At 38.4% G+C, this 16,101-nt stretch overlaps 1 protein-coding gene across 3 annotated transcripts in view; it reads right to left on the reverse strand.

Annotated features, from left to right (window-relative positions):
• Positions 1-16,077, reverse strand: part of CRCP (CGRP receptor component) — a 35,555-nt gene extending 19,478 nt beyond the window's left edge. Inside the window, exons 1-4 of one of the 3 annotated variants that reach the window (XM_033110670.1) lie at positions 15,936-16,072; positions 6,547-6,583; positions 4,018-4,116; positions 939-1,033 (exon numbers count right to left, since the gene is read on the reverse strand). In XM_033110670.1, the coding sequence (XP_032966561.1) occupies positions 939-1,033; positions 4,018-4,116; positions 6,547-6,583; positions 15,936-15,943 (239 nt within the window). In that variant the 5' untranslated portion in view covers positions 15,944-16,072. Of the gene's footprint in view, positions 1-938; positions 1,034-4,017; positions 4,117-6,546; positions 6,584-15,935 lie in introns of all 3 variants that reach the window. The other 2 variants (XM_033110669.1, XM_033110671.1) reach the window with 2 other exon arrangements.
• Positions 16,078-16,101: the final 24 nt, after the last annotated feature.

A 16,101-nucleotide genomic window follows, 5' to 3' on the forward strand; every position in this document is an offset into this window, starting at 1 on the left:
ATGGTGGTTGTTGGGGACTGGGGTGAGGGAGAAATGGCGAGTTGTTCAATTGGTACAGAGTTTTAGTTTTGCAAGATTAAAAAGTTCTGGATATTGGTTGCACAACAATGTGAATATATTTAACACTAATAAACTGTATACTTAAAATATTAAATTGATAAATTTTATGTTGTGTATTTTACCACACTTAAAAATAAAACAAACTTGACACATACACAGACACACACGTACACACATTTGAAAGACGTCTGTCTTTAGAGTTCATTTGGAGAGATGCAAGGGGAGAAGTGCACTTAGTTTACTGATTGTGTACCAACTGTGTGCCTGAAAAATAATACCAATGGTTCCTCCAAGATAAAATTATTGATTACCCTGAATGAAATGACAAAAGCTTTTGGGATTTATCAACTCTGGTATTAATTCTAAAAGCCTAGGGTTAGTTTTCTTCTCATGTAAACTCTTAATCTAATTCTTAATGATTTAATTCCTAGAAGCATGTCTTCCTTACTCAAGAAAGTCACCAGAAAAGTAATCAGGCACTAGAACAGCAGACAGAATATTATTAAGCCGTTTTTTTGCCCCAAGCAAACACAAACTCATAGACTTTATAAAAAGTTTAATTTGCAAACCCTATTTTTCAACCAATTTGGTCTAAATGCTTGGAGGGGATGATGGGACAGGTCATAGAACTGGGACTCAAAAAGAAGATTTTGAGATTAAAAAAATCCCATTATGTTCTGTTCCTGGCTCTAGAAGGATCCCTATGTCTAAGTTTCAGTTGATACATCTACAATACTATCACACTACTTTAAAAGAGCACACTGTGTGTTAATTACAATTCAAAACCCAACTAAATATAAATACACAGTTGCTGAAGTTGGCTTTTGTAAGTTACCTTCATTATGTGTCACTCTTCCTACAAGATAATTTTTACTTACTTGGTCAACTTGTGGCTTTTCATTGCAGTGAGAAATTCTCTGACAATCTCAGGAGTCTGGTGCCTGCATGGTGTTTTTGATATGTACTTTAATGTCTTAAAAAAAAAGGAAAAAGTAAGCATAAGATCAAGAACCCTGAATAAGAAAAAGGGAAGGCAATGACTATAATTTAGTACTCTAAAATTTTGTTGCAAAAACCTTCTATAAAACAAATGCCTTTAGGCGAGTCAATCTTCATATAACAGGAATTCCTTAAAAAAAAAAAAAAAACAGTAGCTGGAAGAGGAAAAATAATTAATGAAATTTTAGAAGAAAACTTTGATCTTAAAAAAACAAAATAAGAAAAAGCAATCTGACAACTGCATTATAGTTTAATTTTTTTTAAAATACGAGGAACCCAAAGAATAAAATATATAGCCCTAAAACCATATGGATATAAATGACTGAAAAAATAAACAAATGGATGAGAAGTAACAACTCTTTCTTATAGCAGAATTCTAGGTATTAAACATAGAAAAAAAATGAGGAAAATAAATCACTGCTAGGCGGTCCTACCACAGTAATAATTACTGCATGAAAGACACACCAACGAATGCTAAAATTAATGGGCAAAAGCTTAAGGAGAAATGGGATATTTGCATAACCTCAAAGCATCTTGTTATTTACACTTTTTTATAAACATTTATTAAATTACTGTGATGGTTTTAACACGTCCTCAAATTCTTTGATATCCCTCCCTTCAAGAGGTGAAGCCTAATTCTCTTCTCCTTGAATGTGGGCTGCACTTGGTGACTCCTTTCTAACTAACAGAACATGGAAGAGGAAAAACAGCAACTTTACAGTGGAGTAACCAGGCAGAAAACACCTTAACCAAGTGATCCAAATTAACAGGATCAGTAATAAGACACTGACATCATGTACCATGCATGGTATCATGTAATATGCATGTAACATGCAATTAGAAGAGCACATGGCCTCGGTGGTATTCTTCCCCAAAAGCCATAACTTCAATCTAGTCATGAGAAAATATGAGACATATCAAAATCGAGGCACATTCTACAAAATACCTGATCAGCACTCTTCAGAAGTGTCAAGGTCATGAAAGACAAGGAAAGACTAAGGATCTGCTACATATTGGAAGATATTAAGGAGACATGTTAACTAAATGCAAAATGGTGTCCTGGATTGGATCCTTGAACAGAAAAAATGGAGATGGGTGGAAAAACTGGGAAATTCCAAATAAAATCTTTAGTTTAATAATACGTACCAATGTTAATTTCTTAGTTTTAATAATTGTACCATGGTTATATAAGGTTTACATAAGGAAAACCAGGGGAAAGGTACTTGGGAAATCTCAGCACTATCTTTATAAATCTTCTGTAGGAGTAAAATTATTTCAAAACAAAAGATTTTCATTTGTTTTTTAAAGAGGGAACCTACTTAGACATATTTTGAAAGGAATTTTAAACCTGAAAAAATAAACAGTAACCTAAGCATCTAAGAAAAGACTCTCTCAAAAGTGCACACATCAGGCTGGTCTCACATTTCTCCATAACAACAAATACTAATAAACCCAGTAATACGTATAGAGCCCTGCAGAATAGAAGTGGAAGCCAGGAACTCCATATTCAGATAAATAGTCATTCACATTAAGAACACTAGAAATATATTCTCAGGTATAGAAAGTCTCAAAACATTTAGTACCACAATAACTTTCCGTAAGGCACCATGAATTAAAAGCAAGAATTTAAGGAGGGGCAATGAGCTGAAACAATTAAGTGTGTAATTAAAAATTACGTGATGGTTTTAAAATTTGTTTATAAAACTAATTACCAACAAATATTTTTTTCTTCTTTGAAAGAAATGAACTATATAATGTAAAAGAACATGAATGAATAAATGAATGATAGGGTTTTAAATACATGATTAAATGAACAAACTGGATGAGGAAGGGTGGTGACAAAAGTGCTAAACCCCTTATTTCCCTTAAAATGGATTACGATAACTTAATTCAAATTTAATAATTCTTTGAAAATATAAAGAAATTAAAACCAAATTCTCTAGAGAGACAAAAATCAGACTTGGAAGGAAATAGGAAGAAAACAAATTAAAATGACAGATACAAAATCAAACATCACTTATAATAAATATAATGGCTTAAACTTTTTTAAGGACAAAGCATGAAGTTGGGAGAGAATGAGTTTGGGAGAGAACGCAGCAAAATGTCCACTAGATATTAAGATTATTAATTACTTTTGCTTTCTTCTTCATGCTTTTTGGTACGTTTTGGGTTTTCTACAATAAAAAGTGTCGCTTTTTGTGTAATAAAGAGTTTGACTTTGCCCAAAGAGAAGGTCCAGCCTTTAACCTCAGCTTCTGGATGAAATCTCCAGACTCTTGGAATGTTACACGTAACAGGAATATCTCTGTCTGGGGCCTGAGATCGTCCTGGATTGTCTTAACAATGTAACTTAAGGTAGAGGCTTTGGTTCATGCAGTATGGCTGGGCCTGGAAGCTGAGATTAACTACATGGATAATTAATCATTAATCATGCCTGTGTAACAGAGCTGAGCTTCCCTGGTTGGCAATACTCTGTGCATATTGTGACACACAAACTTCAAGAGAAACGTGTGCTGAGTCCACATTAAGAGGACAAGGGAAGTCCTACATTTGATATTTCTCCTAGAATCTGCCCTATTTGCTTCTTCCCTTGGCCAATTTTAATCTGTAACCTTTCCCCGTAATAAACAGTAACTGTGAATATGATAGCTCTCAGTGAGTTCTGTGAGTGTGTCTAGTAGATTACTGAATCTGAGGGTGGTCCTGGGATCCCCGACTTGAAATTGATGTTAAGAGTGAGGGCAGTCTTATAGACTAGTTCCTTTAATTTTGTAGTTGGCTAATCCTCCAATTGGCCAAATTCTTTCCACTTTTATAAACAGAATAAAAACTGGGTAATAGTAAAACTATTCAAATCAGGTGACAGGAAGTCATGATTGCTTTGGTGGCAGTCAGCAGCAGAACAAAGCAACCCCCTCAATGGTAGTTCAGGCAGACCCTCCAGAAGCCTAGGCTTACTTCATAGGTGATAGTATTCAAATTCTGTTGCCCAGAACTGTGTTTATTCTTTCCACTTTCTTTACGCTGCTCTTTCAGATCAGTTAGTAACTGGAACACCTAGGAAGAGATATATAAAAGATTTTTATAAAAACACTTGAGAAATGTATCTCCAAGGTCAAATACTTCAAAGGATAAATAAGATAGTACCTCTTTTCTTCCCACAAACCCTCCCTCCATCTCTAGCATTAGAGCAAATATGAATCCAACAAGTATGTGCCTTTTTTTTTTGAGATTTTTTTTTTTTAATTAAAATTTATTGGGGTGACAATTGTTAGTAAAGTTACATAGATTTCAGGTGTACAATTCTGTATCACATCATCTATAAATCACATTGTGTGTTCACCACCCAGAGTCAGTTCTCCTTCCATCACCATATATTTGATCCCTTTTACCATCCCCTTCCCCCTTACCCTCTGGTAACCACTAAACTATTGTCTGTGTCTACCAGTTTTTGTTTCTCATTTGTTTGTCTTGTTCTTTTGTTGTTTTTGGTTTATATACCACATATCAGTGAAATCATATGGTTCTCTGCTTTTTCTGTCTGACTTTTTGCTTAGCATTATAAACTCAAGATCCATCCATGTTGTCATAAATGGTCCTATTTCATCTTTTCTTACTGCCGAATAGTATTCCATTGTGTATATATACCACAACTTCTTTATCCATTCATCTACCGAAGGACATTTTGGTTGTTTCCATGTCTTAGCCACCGTAAATAGAGCTACAATGAACATTGGAGTGCACTTGTCTTTATGGATAAATGTTCTCAGATTTTTTTGGGTAGATACCCAGGAGAGGGATGGCTGGGTCATACGGTAATTCTATTCGTAATTTTTTTGAGGAGCCTCCACACTGCCTTCCATAGCGGCTGCACCAGTCTGCATTCCCACTAGCAGTGTATGAGGGTTCCTTTTTCTCCACAGCCTCTCCAACACTTGTTACTATTTCTCTTGTTGATGATAGCCATTCTGACTGGGGTGAGGTGATACCTCATTGTGGTTTTTATTTGCATTTCTCTGATGATTAGTGATGTTGAGCATTTTTTCATATGTCTATTTCCCATTTGTATGTATGTGACATTTTTAAAATGCTCTTGTATCTAAGTCAATTCAAATTCATAAGTTTACTTCAAATATTTCAAATATTTCCTACTAATATACACCGCATCTCTGATCTCAAAAATATTTTGTTTAAAAGTAATTTTCCTAAAATAAATAATAAATTTTCCTAAAATAAATAAACTTTTTTTTTTTATTTAAAAAAAGGTTCTACTCCTCTAATATAAAAGTCTAGCATAATGTATTTCTGGAAAAGAGAAATTATGAGGCAAGTACTAAAATATAGTTTACAAAAAAAAAAAAGGAAAGGAAAAAATGCTATAGAACTTTTGAAGTAAACTTTCCCCAAGAGGAAGAAATGGGTGTATTAACTCTAAGTAGGGTGTGGGGAGTAGATCTCTTTCTGTTTTAGAGATTATTCCAGAGAACTGAGGGAAGTATAGACTCACAGACCATTACTAGATACCTGCCTATCCTTTTCAGAAACAGTGGATGAGACCCTATTAATGCAATCAATGTTTCCCCAATGGATAAAACACCCAAACACCTAGCAGAATCCAAACTGAACAAGAAGGTTCCTAAAAGCCCATGGCTTGACCAACAAGCATTTCTTTCCTGTTACAAGCAGCAACCATTTAAGGTGAACTTTAAGAAAGAGAAGAATATGGCCAACTGTGTTAATTCTACTACTTTCTAGACATATCACACAGTGGAGAACCAAATCTTCTGTAAGTGTTCATGAGTTTAGTCTCTGGAATATGAAAAATCAACAATGACTGTATAAATGGTTCTTTCTACACCTGGCATTAACCTATCAAATGATTTTGCTAGTATCAAACAAGATCCAGGCAAAACAGAAGATAGGCAAAATTAATGTTTATCTCCCCTCTCTCCAATCCCTTTCCTTCTTTGCTGCCTTTCCCCAGCAACCCTAAATTCCAAATGTTAGTTCCTACTAAATTATTCATAATGGTAGATCAACAAAGCTCTCACCTTCAAAATGAAGGTTTTGATGCTTAGACTATCATGAGCATCACAGTAATGATGTATAAAAGCATTTTATAGGTAAAGATAAAGAGTGGTAGTTAGGAAAAGACACATATTTTAATAGAAACTTTTGCAGACAGGAACAGTTGCAAAATAGATGCTTTCATCCCATGAAGACATCCCAAATGAAGATCTAAAATTTCTGGATCTGAGAAAAGTTGCCTACTGTACACTAAAGTCGTCCCAGCTTCCCTGAATTACAATGTAATTTACTAAGCTTAGAATATTCCAAGGTCCACCAGATGGTGCCATCTATCCTATTTTAAAGTGGAAAATCCAAATGAATTTAGTCATTTCTAACCACAACTGATTCAATAATCTTCAGAAGCAAAGAGCAAACGGTCAGCAAGGAAAATACAAAGTCCACTTCAAAGCTATTTACCTCATAGTTACTGAGCAGCGCAGAATTGGCGTCCTTCCTGAAAAAGAAAAGTAAATTATCATAGTCTGGGCTCACAACCATTTGTGTGAATTAAATATCTGTAAAATAATTCCTCTGTCAAAATTTAGTCATCCAGTTCAGGATTTAGTGACTACAACCCTTAAAAGAAATGTCCGAGGCCCTACTGGCTTAGCTGGTAATGGGCAATTCCAGAACATACTTTCCTTTTCACAGCCAGAGTACATCATACATCCATTACCACATACGTGATTAAAATACTCTACTTATCCCTAGTCTATGGAGCCAGAAGTTCAGAGAAGTCAGACATCCAGAAGAAGTTAGTTACAGGAAGAACACCAGGGGCGGTGTGGGGATCGATAAACAGTATGAGGGCGCTGGAATTAGCTAAGAAACAGAACGCTGGCTCGTCCCACAGCCATGACCTCTCCCCAATACCATGTGCCTTTCACCAGCCATTGACATCTTGGGCAGAAACACGAACATCACCACTGGGAACTCCAGCAATGTCAAAACTCCTGCCAGACACCCACAAAACTACTAAGATGTTTGTCTTCTGTATCAATTCAGCAGGTACAGTTCATGTGTCAAGCAGAGGTCAAAAGCCTGGCAGCCCTGTGTAATAATCAAGGCAAAACATCATCGTTCATTGATGAATGAAAAGAGCAATGTGACTTGCATTAAATTATAATCGATCCATTCTACAATATCGTATCAGAATTTACAGTTTTTAGTAGTCTGAAGGCAGTATAGTATGATAATTATGAACAGTTTTGAAAACAGACAAATCTGGGTTCATATTCCAGCTCTGCTACTTAAGAGGTATATGAGTTTTAGTAAGTTAATTAGCCCCTCTAAACTTCTCCATCTAAAAAGAAATGGAGACAAACTAGTACCTAGAAATATAGCCTGGATTCTAAACCCAGCTCTACTGTACATTAGCTATGTGAATTTGGACGGGTAGTTTAACCTCTCTATGCTTAAATTTCCTCATCTATAATGTAGCAATTATAGTACCAACTTCATAAGCTTGTTTACAGGATTACATTGAAATATGTCAGGTACCCGAACACAGCAAGTGCCAGGTAAATGCCATCTATTGTCACTACTTCCTGTGCTGCCACCACCACCACTTGTTCCTGCCTCGTGCATCCACTGTAAGGATGAAAAGAGAGCACAAATTTTTAAAGTGTAGCATAGTTCTTGGTACTTATTAAGATCTCCCTAAATGAAGGATACTATTTTTACAAGATATCACTTAATCCTCATTAAAAATCCTGTGATGTAGAAACTATTATGACCTCTTCTTTATTGATGATGAAACTGAGGCTCAGAGTTAAACACCTGCTCAAGGTCACATAGCAAGAAGCCTAACTGAAGTGGAAGGTAACTATAGTATTGTGAAAAATTTGACGGGACTGGACAAATGGAAACCGGAGGTGATGCAGAATCCTGAAAATTCAGGAAGGAGTTTGGACTTGACATAATGGGCAACAAAGACTACTGTGTGTTCTGAAACCAAGAGTGAGGCTATATAATGAAAATGATGATACAAAATTTCAAAAATATGGGTAAAATAGATAGGTGATTTCCCCCGTCAATAAATAAAGCGAAACTACTAGGTGGTTCACATAAGGATAGGGCGTGACCTAGGCCTTAGGTCACCAGCACAGCGATGTCAGCACTGGAATCCAATCACCATGAGAAGCTTGCTAGTCATTCAACAAATAGCTGGGGTTTCACAGAAGTGCTGCTTTGCCCAAATGACCATAAGTGCACTCAGGTCACAAAGAATATCATATTTAAAAGGAACCTACCATAGGAAGGACAATGCGTAATTAGTGTATTGATATGGTTCATTTAAAATTGAAAATGACAAATTAAACCACATGTCATCTTTGCCTGCATAATCAGGAAGTCAGCCCACAAGGCTTCCTCCCATCTTTGGCAGAAATTGAGTTACAAGTCCCTGGGTGCCCTACAATACACAGCAACTAAGACATCCCTGCCTGGAACAGACTGGGGGAAAAATACAAATGGTATTTTTCTTCAAGGCTAATGGATCCATCCCAAGTGCCATTGTTACAACTTCATTTCCAAATCATGGTTCCTCCTGTCATGCAGAATATTCCATGCCTTGGGAAATCTGTCCCTGGCTCTTTCAAGTTATTACCTCACTGTTCAAGTCAATATTGTTAACGCAAGATTCCAAAGAACATCACCTGCCTTTTCTAGAACCAATATCTGAAGAAGGGAAATTCTCTCTGTTTATTTTAATGAACCTCTGTTTTGGAGCTAGGAGCACAATGGATGTTTAAATAGTACCGTATCCTGCAGAATCTGGCTGGCAGAAGCTGATTAAGTCATTGATTCTTTTATTAGGAAGAGAATTATTTTTTTAATCCAGCTAAATACTAATGTAGTAAATGCCAATATATGCGAGGCCTTCCTTTATTTAGTAAAATGTAAATAACTGTACAGTATCTACCTTTTATGAAGTCCTAAATGAACTGTGTGTACAGGGAAATTTTTTTAAGGCAGTTTTTATCCTAAAGAAGTTACTGTAAGCACCACTAAATGGCAGATTGTTAGGAACAGGATATGGTAAGATTTTTTTTTTTTTTTTTAAAGATTTTATTGGGGAAGGGGAACAGGACTTTATTGGGGAACAGTGTGTACTTCCAGGAGTTTTTTTCCAAGTCAAGTTGTTGTCCTTTCAATCTTAGTTGTGGAGGGCGCAGCTCAGCTCCAGGTCCAGTTGCCGTTTCTAGTTGCAGAGGGCACAGCCCACCAACCCTTGCAGGAGTCGAACCGGCAACCTTGTGGTTGAGAGCCTGCGCTCCAACCAGCTAAGCCATCCGGGAGGCAGCTCAGCTCAAGGTGCCGTGTTCAATCTTAGTTGCTGGGGGAGCTGCCCACCATCCCTTGTAGGACTCGAGGAATCGAACTGGCAAACTTGTAGTTGAGAGCCCACTAGCCCATGTGGGAATCGAACCAGCGGCCTTCGGAGTTAGGAGCATGGCGCTCTAACCACCTGAGCCACTGAGCCGGCCAGGATATGGTAAGATTTGACCATCAATCAGGTTTAACAGCACCAACAATGATGACGTGATGGACTGAGAGAGACACTCCTTATAGCAATCCTGTCAAAATATGTTTAATTTGAATCTAGCCATGAAGATATAATCAGACAAATTCAAATTCAGGAATATACTTCAAAACAGCTGGCCTAGATTTTTCAAAGTTGTTTGTCAAAATGCCAATGTCACACAAAAAAGGCTAGGAAACTATTCTTAGAATAAAGATTAAAGGAACATGACAACTAAACGAAATGTGTGATTCTTGACTGGATCCTAAATCGGTTTAAAAAAAAAAACCCAGCTAAAACAACATTATTGGGACAACTGGAGAAATGTCAATACAGGTTGTTATTTTAACAATGGTGTATCAGTGCTAAATTCCCTGGGTACGATCATGGTATTGTAGTTACACAGGAGAATGCCTTTGTAAGATTAGGTAAAATGACATATCTACAATTCTCACATAGTTCAGTGAAGTGTGTGCACGAGCCAGAAAGCAAATGTGCACGTGTAAGAGAGATAAGGTAAATATATCAAAATGTTAACAAATGCTGACTCTAGGCAAAGGGTATAAAGGTCAGTGTGGTGCTCTTTTTGCAACTGTTCCATGGATTTGAAATTTTTCAAGGTAACATGTTGAGAAAAGTAAAAATGTACAATAAAAGCATTCCACTAGGTTAAAAACACAACATTAGTATAACTTATAATTGAGGACATAAAATGATTTTTCTTCAGTGTTTTTTAGGGTAACTAGAATCGGTCAGTTACCACCTCTGTCAATTATATTTACAAGCTGTTGATCCCTACCTAGCAGGAATTGTCTGCTCTATAGCTAACATTTCAGTATTATGGGGTGTCCAAACTGCGGCCCGCGGGCCAACTGCAGCCCACAATCCATTTTTAATTGGCCCGCAGCAAATTCCAAAAATATATTTAGTTTACTTAAATAAACCAGGGGAGGCAACACGTACTTTACCTCGAGTGAGTGGCCCGGCTGTTTGTGTATTTTACCGCATATGCCCCTTGGTGAAAAACGTTGAAAAACGTTTGGACACCCCTGATGTACTATATTTACAAGCATTCAGACTTTTAGAAACTGCTGACCTACCCAAAACTCTATATTCTCTTGTAGGACTTGGATTATTACTGATTTTTTTTTACAGGTGTTTAAAGCAAATACACCAAGTGAATTTTAAAGATTGTCTAAATCTATACTTATAGGTAAGCAGTCACTTAATTTCCTTAAGTAATGAATTAATTGACTGAAGTTGACTTGCTGTTTGAAATTTAACCTGCAAATTTTGCTTAACTGGCTGAATCAATTTAACAGATGTAAACAACTACTTTCTAAAACCGAATTCTGAAAAACAGAACAGAATGATCTATTGGCAGACTTTCCTTAGAAACACACACATACACAAAAAGCCCATGCAAACAGTACCTACTAATTGCCACATAGTTAACTCTTACGAAAGCCGTGACGACTGGAATTGCTCAAATTCTCCTATGTTCAACCTATGTTATCTATTCAAATCATGTTCGGAAAAACTAAACTCTGGTACAAGAAAACTGGGTGGCCGTCCAAGTCAATGAACAATTCAACCTGTAGCTTCACGTGGGAGCTAACAAATAAGTATTCTCTTTCCAGTCCTGTTACTGAATTGTTATAGGATTCATTAGTTAACTTCTTTAAACCTCAGTATTTGCAGCTATAAAATGAAGGAAATTCTGACAGTCTCTCAAAAAGATGGTACAGAAGATAAGTAGAGTCCATTTTCCTATGCGTACTAAGTTCAAGAATAAAAGAGTGAACAAAAGCTTTCCAGGTATATAAATAATCCTAAGGCCTTAGATAAAGTTAGACAAAAAGCAAATACCTTATATACAGTACATAAATACTTAATTTTGCTATGAAAATTTTGTATCCTTTTACCTGAGGAAAATAAGTTTCCAAATGATAGTCAAAAAGATTTTATTTTTAAATTCTGTCATTCAACCAAATAAAGCATAAATATTCCTCACTATGAACAATTTATAGTGTATGTCTAGTATATATTATTTACCCAATAGTTATTTACTCAGTGACTGAAGGAAAATAGTAGTAATAACTCAGGGGAGTTTTCTATTCATGCCTTCTTGCTCCAGGTCCTAGCGGTGATGGAAGAACAGTAAGTCTGCCCTCTCAGAGACTCAGGGCTCTACCGAAGATCCTACGGACCACAAGCCAGAGGTTATGCCTCAGGTTGGAGGCCAGGCAGGAACTAGAAGTTAGGCCTCCAGACCTTTCCATTTAAGGGGCCCTTCTATTCCCAAATCACATGCCCACCTCAGAAAAACTCATTTTCCCATAAACTGCTAGCTTCAAAATTTTTGATTAGCTTCAGTAAGTCAAGAACTCCTTGGGAGAAGTGGAGAGGTTGCTACAGAAGAAAAAACTCTTGATTCAAACCATTTCACTTAGGAAAATCAGAAAAATCTGTATGCCTAGCAATTAGGAAGCTAGCTAATTAACTTACATTTATTGAATTAATGAAGTGTTATTACTTCATTCAACAAATATTTGCTGAATGCCTACTGTGTGCCAGATGCTGTGCTAAGCACTAGATGAACAGACATTGTTCCCTGCCTTCATAGTACTTACACTCCTGTGACAGAGACAAGGCACTAAACGTACATGTAGTATAATTGGTAACTATTTAAGGGAAAGGTGAACCAGGGTGCTATAGAGAGACAAAAAGCAGCATTATTTTGCATTGAACAAAGAGGAAAGGCAATATTGAAAACGGACACTCAACCTGAGCTATCAAAAGGATAAGAGAGCCAGACAAGAGAAAAAGTATACCAATGCAAAGGTCCTGAGGTAGGAAAGAGCTTGGAAGATTACAAAATCTACCCAACTGCCAGTGGAAAGTGTATGTCTGGGGGGGTGAGGACAGTGGCAAGAGCTTCGGTTGGTTGAGTAGGTGAGGTTATAAAGGATCTTAAAAGTCCTAATAAGGAATGTAGTACAAGAGAAAGCCAATGAAGGGTTTGGTGGGGGTGGGGGGCTGACTTCATCCAATTAACATTTTAAGATCACTCTGGCTGCTGTGTGGAGAATAGAACAGGGGAGGAGGAGGGGACAAGAATGAAAGCCAAAGGCTACTGCCTGCACTATACACAATAGCCAAGACACGGAAACAACCGAAATGCCCATCGGTAGATGACTGGATTAAGAAACTGCGGTACATTTATACAATGGAATATTACACAGCCATAAAGATGAATGAAATCTTACCATTTGCAATGATATGGATGGACCTAGAGAACATTATGCTAAGTGAAATAAGTCAGACAGAGGAAGACCAATACCATATGATCTCACTTATATGTGTAATCTAAAGAAAAGAATAAATGAACAAACTAATCAGAAATAGTCTCAGAGACATAGAGGAAAACCTGAGGGTTGCTACATGGGGGAGGGATAAGGGGGAAGGTGAGGGGGATTAGAAAGCAGGTGGTAACCACAAGAGGGCCACGGGGATAGGAAAGTAAGTTTAGGGAATGTAATCAATAATGTAAAGATTTTATAGAGAAGCCGATGGACACTTGTCTCATTAGGGAGACCACCTCAGGGATGATGTAGATGCCTGATCACTGCACTGTATACCTGAAGCTGAAGCTGAACAATAATGAATGTCAACTACAAGTTTATATATATATATATATATATATATGTATATATATATATATATTTATATGTATGTATATACATACAAGAAGTGGAGTACAGCATTAGGAATGGAGACAGTGGAAATGTAATGGCTCTGTGCGATGTCAGAGGGGTAGTGGATGGGGGGAGGGGGGTTGTCACTTTGTGAGGGATATAAATGATAAATGTCTAACTATTACATTGTTTTGTACACCTGAAACTAATTTAAAAAAAGGCTACTGCTTAATCCAGATCAGAGTTGGAGTAGAAAATTAGTATTGCACATGGTTAGAAGCAACTACATTAAAATATACTCTGAAAGTGGAGATGACAGAACTGGCTGATGGACTGGATTTAGGGGTGAGGAAAAAAGGCTAGATTCTTGGGGTGGCCAGTGAGCTCAGTTGGTTAGAGCATGGTGCTAATAATACCAAGATTGCTGGTTCGATCCCCACATGGGCCACTGTGAACTGCGACCTCCTTAAAAAAAAAAGCTAGATTTTTGGTCTAAGCAACTGGATGAATGATGAGGGGAAAGGGCTAGAAATGTACTTTTGGGAATCATCAGCATATAGATGGGTACAATGACCAGGGGAGACAGTGTGGAGAAAAAGGGTCCCAGTATGAGTCGTAAGATACCTCAACATTTAGAAGCCAAGAAAGGGAGGAAGGGGGAGCCAGGAAAGGAGACTGAGAAAGTCTTCAGGAGGAAATCCAGGTAAGCATGTCAGAAAGCCAAGAGAGTTTCTAGTTTCTGTACCAACTGTTGCTAAGAGATCAAGAGAGTTAAGGCCAGAAAATCAGCCTTTGGAAGTGACAACACGGAGGGCTCAGGTGATCTTCACAGACCCATTTCTGTAGACTGGTGAGGATTAAAGCCGAACAGAATGATTGAGTGAATGAGGGGATACACAACACTTCTAAGTTTTGTTGTGACAGGAATGATGGGAAGCAGAAATGGAGCAGTAAGTGGACATGAATGTGGAAACAAGGAAGTTTTTAATATAGATAAATTAAAGCAGGTTTGTATGCTGACAGGAAATGCTCTAGTAAACGGGGAAATTGATAATGATGGTTTGAGGTAGAGTAATACGAACATTTTTCCAGTTGCAGATTAAACCCCGTTAGTGAATAGCGAAATCAATTTAGAGGGTCAACATTCATTTTTAATAAATGAGTAGAAACTGAGGAAAGAATGAAGATGGGGAAAATATAAAATGGAGTCACTTTAACCAAGCTGCTAAATTATTAACATTATGAAGGTTGAAGTATGAGGAAACGATTCTTTGTCTTTTCTTAACTAGCCCCGGACCTGAAACTTTGGAACTTTCTAGTCCTGCATCAATACCTAGATATATACCAGTCTGTTGAGTGTCAATGCCCAGACATACATCAAACCTGCAGATAACCCTCTGACTACTCCTAAGGACTCAGAACAGACCTCCTGGCACTCATCCTCCAGACCATGGGCATTCATCATCCAGACCACCTGACATCTGACTGATAACTGTCCTCAACCAATCAGAGGCCCTAAAATGCAGGACTGTTTATTCTCAAGGATATAACTTTTACTACAAGAACTCAACTTTTCTTTCTTCTTCGGAACACTTCTTGAGAGTTTTGCCTAGCTGTGCTTCCACTTAGCAAACTCTTAAGACCCTTGAATAAATCTTTTTATTTAAATATTTTTATTCATTTATTTCTAGCCAGAGCTTCCTGACTCTTTTTCAGTAGTTTTGACAATATCAAAGTGTACTGCATACGGTAGGTGTTGTTTCATTAAGTTTTCACTTAAGGTACATATACGTATTGTGTGTTTTTTTTAAGTTTGAACAATAGTAGTATATATAACCATTAAACATGAGGCAAAAGAACGTAAAGAAAAATGTATTAAATAATCAGTGCCAAAGATGACACAATATAGGTATGCGTACGAATTAATGTCAACCATGTGAAAACACACATGCAGAGTAGCTGCAAAAGCTCCATTTGCATGTAGTACAATGAGCAAACATGAAAAAGACCAGGTGGAGTTAAACTGTCAGAATGGCTGTTCCTTCCTCCCTCCCTCCCTCCCTCTCTCTCTCTCTCCTCGGCTCTTTCCGTGGTTACAATCCAGGCTCAAGCACTTTCTTCTTCCCAGAAAACTCGCCTCTTCCCTCCCAGGGTTAACTGCTCCTCATCAAACTCGGGTGGCACTTCTGAGTCAGGGCCGCCCAGGAGCCCACTGCCTCGGACAGTTTATCCGTCTGTCCCGTAGGTACTTCCAGGGCGGACTCCAGGCTTTCTACCTTCTGAGTTCCCGCTCGGACACCCGGCCGGACTCCCTACTGTGACTTAGAAGACGCTAGTAAATGAATAACGGAGGAGGCAGCCACCGTGAAAGGCACTTGGCCCCAGTCCTAGGCACCGGGTGGGAGTGCGGGCGGAGGTTCAGAAGGGCAAAGCGAGGCTCTTTCTTCCCCGCCTCCGCCGCGTCACTCTTCCCACAAGCCCGGGCTGGGGGTCGCCCGGTGTCCCCGCCTCTCGGCCCCCAGCATGCAGCCGTCCCTCGCCAGGAGCCTCGGCCCACAGCCGGAAACGCGCCCCGGGCAGCTTACACTTCCATGCCGACCCCGCCTCGTCGCCTCCGGCCGCCAGCACACACACGACCTCAAACCTCACGGCCGCCGGCGTCGAACGCCAGGTCGCCCGCTCCGCGCGCCGCGGGGCACGCCGGGAGCGCCGCGCTGCACGCCGGGAGCCCGGCGGACCGGGCGGTGCAGC

This window comes from Rhinolophus ferrumequinum, chromosome 7 (genome assembly GCF_004115265.2).
Source record: "Rhinolophus ferrumequinum isolate MPI-CBG mRhiFer1 chromosome 7, mRhiFer1_v1.p, whole genome shotgun sequence".
Taxonomy (NCBI): domain Eukaryota; kingdom Metazoa; phylum Chordata; class Mammalia; order Chiroptera; family Rhinolophidae; genus Rhinolophus; species Rhinolophus ferrumequinum.